The sequence below is a fragment of the Rutilus rutilus genome (assembly GCF_951802725.1).
Source record: "Rutilus rutilus genome assembly, chromosome: 22".
Taxonomy (NCBI): domain Eukaryota; kingdom Metazoa; phylum Chordata; class Actinopteri; order Cypriniformes; family Leuciscidae; genus Rutilus; species Rutilus rutilus.
Window position 1 is genome coordinate 9107390 of NC_140227.1, and position 16457 is coordinate 9123846.

The 16457-nt window shown below is 36.4% G+C and overlaps 2 protein-coding genes across 3 annotated transcripts in view; one reads left to right on the forward strand and one right to left on the reverse strand.

The window, feature by feature from the left end:
- Positions 1–7365, forward strand: part of rpn2 (ribophorin II) — a 40104-nt gene extending 32739 nt beyond the window's left edge. Inside the window, exons 14-18 of one of the 2 annotated variants that reach the window (XM_084394480.1) lie at positions 230–325; positions 493–568; positions 1003–1132; positions 5133–5229; positions 7058–7365. In XM_084394480.1, coding sequence (XP_084250606.1) covers positions 230–325; positions 493–568; positions 1003–1132; positions 5133–5184 — 354 coding nt within the window. In that variant the 3' untranslated portion in view covers positions 5185–5229; positions 7058–7365. The remainder of the gene's footprint in view (positions 1–229; positions 326–492; positions 569–1002; positions 1133–5132; positions 5230–7057) is intronic. The other variant, XM_084394481.1, reaches the window with a different exon arrangement.
- Positions 7366–7957: 592 nt separating this feature from the next.
- ghrh (growth hormone releasing hormone) lies at positions 7958–11467 on the reverse strand. The gene is made up of 3 exons (XM_084394482.1): positions 11275–11467; positions 8581–8685; positions 7958–8239 (listed from the first exon to the last, which is right to left on the reverse strand). Exons 1-3 carry the CDS (start codon positions 11352–11354, stop codon positions 8104–8106), a joined length of 321 nt encoding a protein of 106 aa, XP_084250608.1. The 5' UTR covers positions 11355–11467; the 3' UTR covers positions 7958–8103.
- Positions 11468–16457: the final 4990 nt, after the last annotated feature.

Below are 16457 nucleotides of genomic sequence, written 5' to 3' on the forward strand. Positions count from 1 at the left end.
GTACCTTTTTTTTTTTTTTTCTACATTAAATATTTTGAATTTAATTGATCATAATGTTTGGTTGAAATGATGGTTACTCAAAGTGCACATAGGCACATACATAAATATTGAGATGTATATCGAGAGGTAAAAAAAAAATCAATGTGTATTTATTTATTTTTTTACTATCACTCAGTCCTGTCTGTCACCTGAATCTTGTTTTTTTTCATAAATTTTATTGTTTTTACAGCATCTGTTCAGAGAGCCAGAGAAGAAACCACCCACAGTTGTATCCAACGCATTTACTGCCTTGGTCCTCTCTCCATTTCTGCTCCTGCTCATACTGGTAAGGACCTTCTGACCCATTATTATTAGTACATCTAAATTGGACTTGCCATTAAAATAAATCTATGTAAATTAATGTTGTGATGTCACATTTCCATGTATTCAGTATATTATTCTTCCACTCTGTCTGTCATGTTCATTTTTTTTCTCTCTCTGTCTCCTATTCAGTGGTTTAAACTTGGAGCCAATATCTCAAACTTCACTCTGTCACCCAGCACTATTCTCTTCCACATAGGCCATGCAGGTAAATTGGCTGACTTTTACTACATAGCACTCGGCAGTACTTAAGTGTGATCAATAGAGTCAATAGAGTGCAGCAGTAGGGTTCAGAAAGTTCAAATCTCATTTTCTTCATAGAGAAATATCATTTTCTTTTTACATTGACATAGGTTAATGTTTGTTTTTTCCTTCAGGACCCAAATTTTACATTGGACATGAGGTCAAGATCTAGCACCGTGCAAAAGCAGTTTAGCGTACTAATATAAACGAAAATTTCCTCAGAATCAAACATTGTAATTGGGGCAATTAATTGATTTAAAAATAACTAATTTAACAGTTTTCAGTGATTAATCATATTTACACATTAAATTTCCTAGTGAATTTATAACGCATGTAATGTGACATGCTTCTGAGAGAAAATGTAATATTCTGGTTAAAAAAAATTATCTTCACTTGCAGCTATGTTGGGTCTGATGTATGTGTACTGGACCCACTTGGACATGTTCCAGACTCTGAAGTATCTGGCTATTATAGGCAGCCTCACATTCCTGGCTGGGAACCGCATGCTGGCACAGAAAGCTGTGAAAAGGTACAGTATCCATCCATATTTTAAACCTTTTCAAAAACACATTTGTCCATTATGAGAAACGAAGTTTTCTTTCAAACTGTCAGCACCATTATAGTAAAGTTTTGCGGATTCTTAAAGTCCCATTGCCTTGAAATGCACAGCGTTATTCAATGTGTAGATAGTTTTTGTGCTCTTAAACAAGAAGTCAGGTGGGGACAAATTGAGTGGCTTATTCCCCTTTATTTAAAAAAAAAAGCTAATACCGTTTTGTTTACTGCCTGGCAAATCCTCATTTGACAGCTTAAAAATATTACAATTTAAGTCTTAAAGAGTAATATTATTTGTTACTACAGCAAAACAATTTTTAGTAATGCTTATGTTGTTTCATTTGTAAAGCTTGTCGTTTATTTTGGTGCATGGCACTGGTGTTGTCTCTTCTACTTGTCAGTGCTGTTAATAATGCAAGGCTGTTGATGTGTATTGTTTTATGTGCTGACTCTGTCAGCCAGAAACTTCTTTCTCTCAATATTGCATTTACACTTGCATGACAAGTGTATGTAAACGCAGCATAAAATGAAGAAATATTTACCTACATACATTTTTCACAAAAATATTTAATTGCATCAAAAATATAACAAGTGACTTTGGTAACACTTTGCAATAAGGTTTCGTTTGTTAACTCTAATTAATTACTTTAGTTTACATGAACTAAGCATGAACAATATTTCTACAGCATTTATTAATCTTTGTTAATTTCAACATTTACTAATACATTATTAAAACCAAAAGTTGTGTTTGTTAACATTAGTTCATGTACTGTGAACTAACATGAACAAACAATGAACGACTGGATTTTTATTAACTAACATTAACAAAGTTTAATAAATACTGCAACAAAAGTATTGCTCATTGTTAGTTCATGTTAGTTACTTTAACTAATGTAAACAAAGAGACCTTATTGTAAAGTGTTATAGAGACTTCTGTGAACAAATTAACCGTTTAGGAACATGAAGCTAGTCTTATGAAGCTAGTCTTTAGGAACCTTAAAGGCCAAATTGATTTTACATTAAAGTCAGTGTGATATTAACAGTGTTCATTAATTATATATTGTGATTTGTGATCAATATCATTATGAATATATCAAAAATATTTGATATAGGGCGCAGCCCTATTTCTGACGCAGTAAAAGGCAGCTTCTAATTACACTACTTGACAATTGAGAGGCTTTGATTCAGTTCAGCAAAATGTTCAGACTGCCCTTGGGTGTCTTCACTCTGAACATTTTGCTGAACTTGTGGATGTGTCGCTGTCTCTGTAGTGTGTGCTTGGTTCACTCAGAAGTTTCCTCTCCTCATTTTCTGTCTATTGGGACTAGATTAATTTCACAAATTTAGAATCTACCTCCATGAGTATGACCTACTAATTAACAGTCGTTCACTTTCAATTAATCTGTAGTGCCTTCAGAGAGACCATAGGGAGAATGTAAGTGCCCATTCAGTGATTAGTTTTAAGGGTTTAGTGTTTTATTATTTTCTAGGCACAATTCTGTACAGCGGGAATGCCTTTTAAGAAGGGTTTGACTTCTGCTTGTCTAGAGTTTCATCTCTTTCCCAAAGGGACATTCATACATGCAGCAATTAAGGACAAAGCGTCCTAAAGTCATAACTATCAATGAGAGTCTGTGATATCTGCTGGCATTAGGAGACAGTTGATGCAACAGAGTTGAGAAAAGTTCCACTGATGTCAGGGAAGCTCATCCATCTGTAGTCAAGTTTAGGTGTCTTATGTTTATTGCCAATACATGTCATTCGTTGGCAGGTTTTCAAAAGTTATGGCCAGTCACACAGCCCCCCAATAATATTGAGGCATGTAGATTAGCATTAGAAACACCTAAGAGCAACTAGCAGTACAGTGACCTGGTAATTCAGCGTTAAAGGGCCCCTATTATGGATTTTTGAAAATTACCTTTCATGTAAAATGAAAGTGCACCGTATATAAAGTTATTGTCTTTTAAAAGTACGATTCGACTCTAAGTCAATTAAATTAATCGTTTTTCCAACAAGTCATAAGCCGTTTCGTTGTGACGTCAAGACGAAACATTAGCATATTGCCCGCGCAGACACCAGGGAAAACTTGAACCTCAAACCTGCAGCTGATTCCTGTGGAGACTGGATCATGTTGAGGAGAAGCTGTGCTCTACAAATGTGAAGGTAAAACCATTTTTTTTCACTGCCCAAAGAGGAGCATGTGAAGAATCAGTGGTTAAAATTCATCTTTACCACGATACCACAGCAGTGTAATCCTAAACTTTTGCTGTGTTCCCTTTATTTTACTGACAGACGACTGCTTCTCAAATCTCGGAGTTCAATCCAGGTTTTGCAAACCGCTTGCTCTTGAAAGATGGTGTTCAAAATATTTAGTTTTGAGTTTTATATTGTGTAGGTCTCCTGCTAACTGGTTAACTCACATTATTGCTGTCTTACTGAAATACTTCTGCTGATCAGTTGTGGGCCACACTATTACCTAAACCTGTATATTAATGCAGATTTTCTGTCGTTCTCACTAATTTGAGTAAAGATTAAGCATGGAGCAAGATTTGTTTTACCCCCATTTGTTACATCAGTCATTCACGCTAGAGCTCGGCTAATGTATGCACTGTTATTGATACAGTTTCCACATGTTCACCGCTCAATAAATTAGAAAAATACTCTGTAAATAAATAAGTAGGCCTATAAGTAAAATAATCGGTTTGTTGATGGAGATGCACTTGTTAATGCTGATGGTGAGGAATTACAGTTGCAACATCTCATAATGTACCACAAACCGAGTAGTGTATCACTGAGAAACATCCTGCTCGAGTCATCCTTGCGATGGAGGTTCGGGTTGAATGAATTCTTCCAATGTTTCATCATCAAACTCGCGCTCGGATTGATATGGTAAAACCAACGTCATTGTTCGTTACTGTGTTTAGTTTACGGTGTAGGAAGCCTCAGGACACGCAGAGCTGATGTTATGGCAATGGACATTTTTGTTTTCGACACGCGCTGTACGTGGTATACCAATCATAACAGACTGCACTGTCTGGCCAATCAGAGCAGAGTAGCTCGCGGAAAGGAGGGATTTAGAGAGGCGGATTCATCTGACGAATCGTTTGAGAATCATTGAAAATGTGGTGAATTTTAATTAAAAAATTAAACAGTTTTTTTCACCTTTGATGCATGTTAACCTGTAGCAGTCTCCAAAACAACATTAGGAAACTTTAAAATGGCATAATAGGGGCACTTTAAAGGCACTGTATGTGTGATGGGGCATTAAGAGCCTCTCACACCAAGCACAATAACCATAAAGTTTTAATAATCGTTCCAATTCTTTCAGAATAGGGAAATTCACACCACAGCTATAACGATAAAGAAACAGGAACAATGTTGTTGGAATCACTTTCAGAGTACTTTTTCTTTTCAGCTGTTGAACCATAAAAACTTTGACAGTTAATCAGAATCCACCCGGCTTTAAATAGCTTGAGCATTTAAAGCAGCAGGTGACATAACAGCACCGTACATTTATGATAACGTTGTCATCTGTTGGTATGGATTCTCATATAGTTATCATTCTTGGTGTGAACAGACCTTAAAGGGAATGAAAATTCTGTCATCATTTACTCACCCTCAAGTTGTTCCAAATCTTTATGAGTTTCTTTGTTCTGCTGAACACAAAAGAAGATATTTGGAAGAATGTTTGTAACCAAACAGATCTCGGTCCCCATTGACTACCATAGTATATATTTTTTCCTACTATGGAAGTCAATGGGGACCGAGATCTGTTGATTACAAACATTCTTCCAAATATCTTCCTTTGTGTTCAGCAGAACAAAGAAACTCATAAAGATTTGGAACAACTTGAGGGTGAGTAAATGATGACAGAATTTTCATTTTTGGGTGAACTATCCCTTTAAGTCTCTGTGTTTGTTTATTTAACCCTTCTGCGTTTTTCCATTCCTTCTCTTTCTTTACCCTTCCTTTAGGATCGCTGCAGAACAAAGTAGTAGATTGGCAAAGTATAGGAGTCTGCGGTAAATGCCTGTATATTATGCAAAACGAAATGCCAGTCTTCAGGCTGAAGTAAGGCTTGCTGTTGCCACCTGTGCATCCCATAATATTGCATCAACATAATTTCCATGCCAACACCTACTGCATGGCTATGTCAGTGTGTTTGTGAAGTGAAGCTCACAACCTCCTCTGAAACATAATCGTCATTTGTGACTGTCAAGCCATATTTTTCATGTCATGCTATTTATTGATCAGATTGTTGTGATCACTTGTTTTTGTGTACGCTTGTTTCACTCCATTAGTGTGTGCAGTGATGGACTGCTAAACTACGGTCCAGGCCCTGTATGATAAATTGCTTGGTCTGAGATTTGATATTTATTTAGTCCCAAAGTCTTTTTGTCACTGTGAAAATTACTCGGCTGCGGAATTGCCTGATTAAAGTTCTGCTTGAGCAACTACTCTGTAAACTCCAAGGAGCGAATTCACTAAACTATTGTTTTCAGTGCAAACATGAATCGTTCTACACTGTAAAACCTAACAGTCAAAAATACCAAATGAAACAAGTTGATTTGCTTAAAATATTACTTAGTTATGTGTTTTTAGGTGATCTGTTAGTATTTAATGTTCTGTAATGTTGAAATTGTACAAAGCAAAGGCTGTGCACACGCACAGTGATGGTCCCTTTGCTAATTACTGTAGTACATGCAAGTGTATTTAAGCGTAAAAGATTTAATTTAAAGATCCAGATTTTAATGGTTTAATGCAATTTAATTAAGTTTTAGCTACACAAAGTATTTAAGTGGAATTATAGTTTAATTTTATGTGGACTCAAATGGAGCAGGTTCACAGTACTAAACATTCGTTTTTAAATTTAAATGGTTGAAGAAGGCAATCGTTTTCCTTAAATGATGAAACTAGACTGAGTTCCTAGACTGGTTGAGTTTTACAGTGTATGGAAATAAGGGGCATCATAGAATGTTCTGGATTCACAAATGGCAGCAACATTAGTGCAAGGGTTCTCAACTGTTGTTACTTTGAACATGACAGCACAAACATTACTTTATCATACAGAAGTAACAATCTGTTTGAAATTAAATTTAAAATAATGAATTTGCACTAAGTATCAGCCTTTAACATCAACAACAAAATATATATGGAGATTTTTCTCCATCTTTTTAAAAGTTCTTAAGTCTATTTATTTAGCACTATTATATGCTTGGATGCGTTTATTATTAGTATTTAGCATGTGATGCTGTACACTTTCAGTAAAGTATGCTAGATCGGAGTAGCCTGCTGCATCATTCTCAACCTTACACTGAACTGGTCTGCAAAATGAGGAATTGCACTGAAAAAATGATAGTTCTGTTTAGTGTTTGCACCAATACCTGATTGGCATAGGTTTTTTAATCAGGTGCTGCGTTATAGACGAGATGCATGGTAATAAATAATTATGTATGAAATTTATTCTCCCCCTCCTAAAGTTGTTTTGAATACGGAGTAGATTGATCATGATTTCATGACCATGATAAATGTTGTGCAATATTGCTCCATTTAAAATAATTTTCTTTTACAGTGCTTGCAATGCAGCACTATATTGACATTTTAACTTTCTTTAGAGTTTGAAAATTTGAATTTAGCATTCGAAATACAAATCAACAGATGGTGTCATCTTGATATTTGCATACAGCGTAGTGGTCTTTTCCTGCATCTGTTTAACCTTATTCAAGGCAATGTGATTGACAGCAGGAAGATTTGATGGCATTGCAGAATATGAAGAACCAAAGTTTAAAACCTAAGCTCACCTTAATCTTCAACAATGTTTTGTTGCCTTGCAAGCACTACTATTCCTTCAGGAAGTACAAATCTAGTCTTAATCAGAACTTAATATTCTCTCTTTCAGACTTGAAAGAAAATGATGCTGGCAAAATCAAGAGAAGACGGCCGTGGATGCTTCATAATCAATTTTTTTTTTTTTTTTTTTTTTTTTTTACTTTAAGAAATTTGGGAACAGAATTATTGGTGGTGGTTTAAAAGAGAAACAAAAGTGTAGGCCGAAATATTCTGAAATTGACAAAAATGAGAAACATGTTTTGTTTTTTTCCTGAAAACAAAGCACTGTAAGATGAATGATACTGAGGATATATGATGATTGTTGCTTGTACATTGAGTCTTGTTTGGTGTTAATGCAAATGAAAACTTGTGATGTTCTGTTGTTGTTTTCTCTCTTTATTTTGGGTTCATTTGTTTGTTTTTAAATACAAATACAAATTCCTGTCCTGGAGGGGAGGGGGGGGGGGGGGGGGAGGAGGTTTACTTAATATTGAGTAAACTGGACAATGTTCTCATTTATTCATTCATCTGGCAGTTATTTCCTATTTAAAACCATGATGCAGACATGCACAGTCCAAATTTAGAAAGTTCTGGGGCATCATATATAAAATGTTGCTTAGAAACCATCCTACATTTGATCTTATGATCATTTCTCAAATGTGTGTGAAATTTCTTATGTGTGAATCAGAGGATGAAAGTTTTACTCACAAACAAACGTGCTTACGTCTCTCATCCAGAAGTGAAATTTATAAATTGCAAATGATCTTGAAATTGTGCACAGGTGAATGGTTTCAGATATCCGCCTTGTAAACGCCCTCGAAATCACAGTACGTATGCTCACTTTAGAATCTCACCATACTGTTTATTTGGCAAGAGATCCTAATGTAGGAATTTCCATCAGTGTTTTAGGAGAGGCTTAGGAAACAATCAATTATACCACTATACAACCATATTTACTTTTACTATGGTGTGGATGTAAAATACAGTGATTTAAACATTTGTGTATTTTAGTTAGGGACTCCTTATTTCCGTGGGGTGAACTGAGTTTTAATAATCCATTGTGAAATGTGGCAAAAAGACAGTTCACAGTTGTTGTTATTGTTTTTAATGTTTTCATCAGTGTGTAGCTACTGATAACTTAAGTCTTTGTGGTTCTCTGTAACTTTGTTCCCTCTCAATGACATCCATATCTTGCTTGTAGGTGTCTCCATATATGCGGGATTGGCGTTTTACATAGTTTTGAGTTTCTGGTCTGTTGACAAAGGTAAAAATGATTGAAATCTCAAGGGACACAGCATTATTAATTTGGTAAGTCATGGGTTAAATCACATCAGTACAAATACATTTTTTCTTTAATCTTTGAAAATAAAAAAGTTTAAGTAATTATAATGATGCATTCTTAAATCCTTGGAACCCAAGATTTTAATACATGATCGGTCATATTTAAACATCAATGATGCCAAAATATTGGGTCTTACAAATCTTAAAAGCACAGCAGAGGTACCTAAAACTAAATTATTTAAATAATAAAAAAATGTAATTACCCTGTTTTAAAAGTATTTATTCAAATAAATGTCTAAAAAAGAAACATACCCAAGTCTTTTGCCCATAACAGTTTGAAGGAATTTTCTGGCAGATATTTGACCAAGAACTTTTCGGTAGCTGTTGGTAAAGATTGCGTCAGCATGTCTTCCAAACCTAAAAAATAGTGTTTAAACATCATACAGTGAGATGACTATATTTCAAGTCAGATTAGACAATTTCTGGATGGCGTTATGGTTCAGCACTTGGGATTGCCCAATAGCCCAGAGCAGTGTGAGATAGTTTCAGGTTAACAAAAAAAGTACTTACTGTTGGGCCAATGCTGCATGCTTCTAAAAAGATACATGATTTTTTTTTTTTTATAAATAAATTAATTTTTTAGTATGGCTAGTGAAAGTGTTAAACCAATGGCAAGCAAAAAAAATTACTATTAGAAAATAAAACCTTTTTTATTGTTGAGCCATGGGTGTATGAATGAATGAATGAATGAATGAATGAGCAACCTAAGCTCAGCATCTGGTGTGTGCAACAGTGAAGTTTCTGCTGTCAGCTGCATTGGATCCTCAATAGAGGAGGTCATCAGGATTGCAGCCGCTCGCTGACCAAACCTAACGAACACATAAAGCACTGTGTTTATCACTGTTACATTCATAAGACGTGAATATACTCTATAAGAATAGGTAGAACAAGTGCTCTTCTACATACAATCAAAATGCAGGATGCTTTGGAGCACTTTTTCAGACAGGAGCTGTTTTAGTCAGATTTTCAGTAATAGAATAATTTTGGTTATTTTTAAAGGTTATTTTTGACAGTCAATTTCTGTAAAGTCTTGGCTACAAAAAAAGCTATTGAACATTTGTTCACTGTTATGTCCCAGGACAAAAAAGACACAGAGCTTTTAATACACGCTAATATACAATGAGGCATGATATTACACTAAATGGGTTAAACCGTCACCATGGGAATCTGTGGTTTGTTGACAAAGACACAAGAATAACTTTTTTTTTTTTTTTATATATATATATATATGAAATAGGCAGCATACTTTTTAAAGTGGAGAGAAATAATCCACCACATGTATTTAAGTTGACAAATCACAAAACTCATGATGAGATTCAATAACAATTCTTGACACAGCAATAAACTGAAATACTATTTAAACTTAATATTATTATTATTCTGAGACAAAAAATTATGACTCTAACTTCTGGAGCTTTAAAGCTAGAACCACCAAACACAGACTAGACCTTCAGAGTGTTGTCTCGAGTTGCTATATCTTTTCTAACTGATCCGACAGTTTTCCTATCTATCTATCTATCTATCTATCTATCTATCTATCTATCTGCAACACCCTAGCAACCACCCAGAATACCTTACCAACCACCTTGAGTACCTTAGCAACCGTATAGTAACCACCCTGACTACCTTAGCAACTGCATAGCAACACCCTAGCAACCACCCAGAATACCCTATCAACCACATAGCAACCACCCTGAGCACCTTAGCAACCTCATAGCAACACCCTAGCAACCACCCAGAATACCATAGCAACCAGCCTGAGCACCTTAGCAACCACACAAGCAACACCCTAGCAACCACACAGAATACCTTAGCAACTGTATAGCAACACCTTAGTTTATCTGTCTGTCTGTCAAAGTTGTTCAAACTTTTTCAAACGTTCTGGTCTGGATTTCTAAAGCCAACTTCAAAGTTTGCCTTGACAAACTTTTTTATCTAGTTTTTATCTAGTTTCTTATTATCTAGCCCCCCAATAATTAAATAAGATGCAAAAACATCCAGTGTCTATTGGTTATAATGAGAAGCCCTGACCCTTAACACAACAAAAGCAGAGTTCAGGCTTTGTCAATTAATGTGACCTGTGACAGATTCTGAACATACGCTCAAAAGTATAGCGCACAGGCTTACCAGTTCACTCACTGTTCTCATTCTTTGTTAGTATAATTCACACACACCCTATTCCCTGTCCATGGGTTTGTATAGAGGTGTGTGTCTAGTGTAAAAATGAGTCACACACTGTTAATTAGTTGTCTCCCAACAAGGGCTGCAAATGCTATGTTCTGAGAAAATCTGAACGCTATGAGAATGGTTTGCTATTATATAATATTGCTGACGATTTAAGTAGCCTTACATTTAAAAGGATTTGTAATTATAAATTATGTAACTGTTATTTGTTATATGTTTGCTGAAAAAAAATCTCATGCTTCAGATATAAAATTACACTGTAATTGTAATCATAAAGTCTCGTCTCTACAGTGTCATTAAAACCATGTCAAACATGCTTTTTTTTTTCTAAAACGTTATAAAAGGTAAAAGATTTGTTAAATGTGTAGCAGTTTTATATTTTTATCATGTTCACTTATGTTAAAACATTTTCTTTTACAAAAGACATTTACAAATATAATTTTTCTTTAAAACTAATATTTTATAAATTACAACTATAAAACACTTGCATAATATTAATTTATGTATTAAATTAAAAAATAGTTAAACTATTTGAGCCATGTAATCCATAGCAATGCATTCTAAACCAACTAGAATGCAACCAACTAAACCAACTTGCACATTACCGAATGAATTAATAAATTAATGAAATATGAAGTCACACTATTGAACAGAGCTAGTGTAAGAGTAGAATATGTAACAAACAGTTAATTACAACAATTAAGACACTAAATACTTTTTAATTAAATACACGCATGATGGAACAGTTGGTGTGTGTCTTACCTCAGTGCTGGATAGACTGGGGAAGATGTAACTGACAGTAACAGGCAGCAGAGTGCTAGCAGAGCAGTTTTCTGCATCATTCTCACTAGAAACACAGTTCAAATTACGATTCACATCCACTAAAATACATTTCATTAATACATTTCATTTGACTGCATTGGACTCTGCAGTTGATTTCCTATGTTACTCTGTTTTGTTACATTAAAATGATTAATTATTTTGTTAATTTTCAATAGTTAATTTTTATTTTTTTGTAAATTAATTGTAGTATTATTATTATTATTATTATTATTATTAAAACGTTCTTATTTATGTAGAACCAAAAAGTGTTTTACTGCCTCATATCATATAGAGAACTAAAACCTAAAGAACTCAAAAAACTGATGAACAGATAGATCTTGAAAACCTGTAATCTAACATCAAGAAACTTTTAGTTTCCAAAGAACTATATGGAGCCAAAAAAGGTTCTTGATGTTGTATCTATGCTGCAAACAACCATGCAAGTACCTTTATTTTTACTTTCAAAATTCTTAATAAATAAATTCTTAGAATAATTCTTAATTACTAAGTTGAATAGCCTTTCAACAGAAGGAGATTTAAAAAAAAAAAAAAGAAAGAAATGTACCTTGCATGGTCGTGATGTGCTCCTTGAAGGTCTTTAATGAATGTGACAGAGTTGAAATGTTGGTTATTCTCACTCAGGATTTGGTTTCATTCTCAGCTTCTTTTATCAGGTGAAAAAGAGGGTTTAAAGAGAGCAGTTAGGAATCACCTCACCTCCCTCTGCCCCCCTCCCCCTCCCCATCCCCCCTCCCCCCTCCATGCTATGGAACATACGCATGTGCAACAATGATATGCGCTATATTCTTAAGGAATAGTCCACTACAATTTGAAGCGTTTTCTGTAGATTATGCTGAAGGAAAGAACAGATACAAATTCTGAATTTTTACATGTATACAAAATTTTCTTCAGTGGTTCAATCTCTGCAGCTGCATTTGTCATTATCGTAATTTTCTTTTCTTTCTTTTTTTATTGTAATTTCCACTTTCCCATGCGAATGTCATGTACGAAAGGTCTTTTGTGGCTGGCTGGTAATAAAAAAAAAAAAATTGTAAGTTGGGTCTCATCATCCTGTGGTGCTAGAACAGTTTAATTATAAAGATTTCTCTTGCTGGAGCTGATATAGTTTCTGAGGAGTTAAAAAGAGTTAACCTGTAATCATTTGTTTAGGTTCCAGCAGACCAGAAATAATTAATAATTAAAACCAACAGTGTTTTTCTAGTGTCTTGTGTCTGTCCAGGCGTCTGCCAAAGATCTGGACACAATGTGTACAATTATTGCTTGGTATGAAAGCAATCTAAAGTTCAAAAACAATTTTTTTTTCATTTTTCTAGTGTAATATTTTTTTTTCTATTTCTCAAAAGTAATTCAGGGAACAGGCACAGTGTCTGTGAGATACTTATCAAACAGTCTTTAAAACATGATATTTTGCCTGTGATTTGTGAATTCTCAAGGCAGCTATATAAAATTATACATTAAAGGTAACATATGAGAGATTCAACACTTAATATCCTGTGCTTAGAAAGAGCTTTGGATATGGTGCAGCTGTGCCTTGGGCAACCTACGTTTTTAAGGCTCTCTCTCATTCGTGGAGAACTTTGTTTGTCGAGCCGTCACTGGCCCCCTCGAAGATGAAACCCTCAAGCTGCTCTTCTGGATCGGGGCCAATTTCCACCAGGTCACCGACCTCCCAATGGACTGAACTGGAGAGAAGCCATCGGCAGGTGTTTGGTGAGCGTTGTGTCCTGATCCAGAAAACAACCACCATCACCAGCAGCCGCCGAGACCGCCCTTCCAGAGTCTCGTCCCACCGAGACTGCCCTTCTAGAGCTTTTTCACGTCATGCCTGTGGAGCCCTCAGCAAAGTTGGCCGCCACCTCGCCGCCGACACCACACCACACCGCCTGAGCCTTCAGCCAGGATGGCCGCCGCCACTTCAGAGCCTGTTCCTGTCCCAAGACCTGTTCCTGTCCCTAGACCTGTTCCTGCCCCAAGAACTGTTCATGTTCCTAGACCTGTTCCTGTTCCCCGAGCCTGTGTCTGTCCCAGAGCCTGTGTCTGTCTCCATTCCAGAATCTGAGCCTGAGATGGTTCCTGAGCCTAAGCCTGTTCCTGAACTTGATGGATCCCCGGTCTCCGGCTTCCGCGACCAGGACTCCATCTCGGCCCGTCAGTCCATTAGCTTCACCTTGACTCCTCTCTCATCTCCACCGTGACCCATCAGTCCATCAGCTCCACCGGGCTCCCTCGTCCCCCCGGCTATGCCTTGGTTGTTCGTCGGCCTGCCCTCGCCTCGGGACTACACTCCTCTGGCTTCGCCTCGTCCCTTTGGCCCTCTGGCCCTCTGGCTCCATTGGGCTCCTCACTCCCTCCAGCTCCACCTTGGTCCTCTGTCGCTCCGGCTCCACCGCGGCCTTCTGGATACCCACCTGCGCCTCGGACGCCAGAGCCGCCTGCATCGCCATTGTAAGACTGGAAGAACTGTAAGAGAGAGCTACTCTCTGAGAGAACAAAGGAAATTAACATTTGAACTCACTCTTGGCACCATTGAGACTAAAGTCTCACCTCCGAATCATCCTAATCTACATTTCTTCTCCTCATCCCCCACTCCTTCTCCCTCATGCTGAGATCACCAAAACTCACACAAGAATCGATATGTTTTAATGTAAATAATTATCATCGAGTATTATACATGTTTAGTATCATTTGAAATGTCTCAGTGCGACTGGTACAAGTGTCTCATTCCCAAATAAGTAAAACAAAAGGTAATAAGGTTTTTAAGAGTTTAGAGATAACTGGCACACAAAGGAAGGTGGTCTCTAGACAAATGGTCTACTACCCCGAAAAGGTGTCAACTCTGAATGTAAATTCCCATTGTTAGCAGATGTTTCCATGTGAAAGAAGTTTCTGTCTATATAATGAAATGCAACTAGAAGATCGGTGCGATTCTGTACCTCAGATCAGCCCGTGAATGCTGAGAGTCCCGAAACTCTCAGCATCATGTATTTCCTAATGTTATAGGTTCGCATCTTTTCTCTTTATTCTAGAGCATTCGATGTTATTGTATTGATTATCTTTGAACTGATTGTGAAATTGGCATGATACATTTACCTGACATAATAAATTGTAAACATTTGATTTTATTCTACCGGACTCTAACATTGTTTTCATTAAAGAGTTAAAAGGAATAGTCGAACATTTGCTCACATTTAATAATGCAGATATCATTAAAACCTTTTCATTTATGGAGTCAGATGAAATAATGAGAGAATACATATGAGAAAATGTATTGCATTTAATCAAAATTACTTTGCCACGTGGAAAGACAGTAACACGCAGAGGCCTTCTCCATTGACCGGATGCCTCCATTGGGCCGATTGAGCGTGAACTTACACCATGTTCCTCGGGATCCTCAGGATCGCCTTGGCTAGTCGGCTCTCCGGCTCCATCCGGGTATCCTCTTCCACCTGCTCCGCCTCCGTCAGTCGGCCCCCTGGAGTCGCCTGCCCTGCCTCCACCATGGCTCCTCCCTCCGCCTGCTCCGCCCTGGCTCCCAGCATGCACCGTCTGCTCTGCCCTGGTCCGTCCTGCCTTCTGTCTGCCCTTCACCTGCTCTTCGTCTTCCTCCCTCCACAGTTGGTCTATCTATTGTGCGAGGTCGCACCTTCTGGGAGGTGGAGGTAATGTCACATGTCAGTGTATATTTGGACTTTTAGTTTGTGTTTTGATTTGTTCCTGTTTTCCGTTGTTCTTTTCCCGCCACTCCTTCGTTTCCATGGTTACTGTCATTATCAGTTCAGTTGTATCACCTGTTTAGTCATCATCGTCATCTGTATCACCTGTGTTCCGTTAATCAGTGTCATCTGTGTTTGTATTTAAGTTCCATCTGTTCAGTCAGTCTTGGTCCGATCTTCGTTATATTTAGTGTGTGTTGCTACCTGTTCTGGTGTCCTGTGTTTAATTACATTAAACCTTCATTTTTGAAAATATATCCTTGTCTCTGTTTGCCTTCCCGCAACCCCCTGTGACAGTATCATTGTCAAAAGCATGGATCAATTTAATCTTAATTAAATGTTCCACATCAGTCCAGAATAGTTTTGTTATAGTTATGTTATATGTAAGAGGATAATAAAGGATAAAATTCAATGTTCCATGAAACCATTGCTTTGGGATCAGTATAGCCTAATGTTCTCCTGATATGTTATTGCATTTTTGTCTAACAAATCAATTCAACATTAAGCGGGGAGTTTCTTCTTTTACTCCATAGTATTGTATTGATGATTTAATAAGATGTAGAAGCTTAGGTGATACACCATTAATTACCCTCAAAAACTCTATTTGAGTAATATTAAAATTGGTTTCCCTATTGGATTTTTAGATTGCCACTGATCTCTAAATTGAGATTTGTTTTGTCTTCTTTTCTTCTTCTTTTTCCAAATAAATTCAAACGAAATAGAGTCACCTGAGGTTGCCGTTCTTTTTTTCAGCATATAATTATTATTTATTTTTTTACATATAATGATAAGGCAGGGACCAGGGTAAACCATTCTTGAGTTTCCATCAGCCTTTGAGTGCGTGTCCTTCCTTGGAACCATAGTTTGAATTACATGGGGTATCCCCCAAAGGAACAGAAATATCAGTTTTGGGGGGGTCAGATAATTTTTCTGATATTGTGAAAAAAATATAATTACAGTTACAATATAAGTCAACTCCTATTTTCACTGTAGGAACATTTTAATGTAAAGCGATTTCAGACACCCCTATTGTGGACCGTACCATTTTTAACCACCGTGCCTAGAAGCAACGGAGATAGCGAACGACTTCAACTTCTCAAGCAAGTGTCAACGTTGAATGACAAAACGCTAGTTTCATAAAGTATCATTCTTTTCAACATTCCTTATTTGTATATTCAAAAATATTAAAAATAATCTAATTTAATACAATTATAATTTTTCAATGTAAATTATTTAATTTTATTGGTAACAACCTATAGTGTCTAATTATTTTAATTGAATATATTTATCAAATTTAAGAATTTGAAATAAAAGATGGAGCATACATTTAATAAAATTAGGGTAAAATGCCCTTTATAAAGGTACAAAAAAGTGTTTTCAAACAGTGAT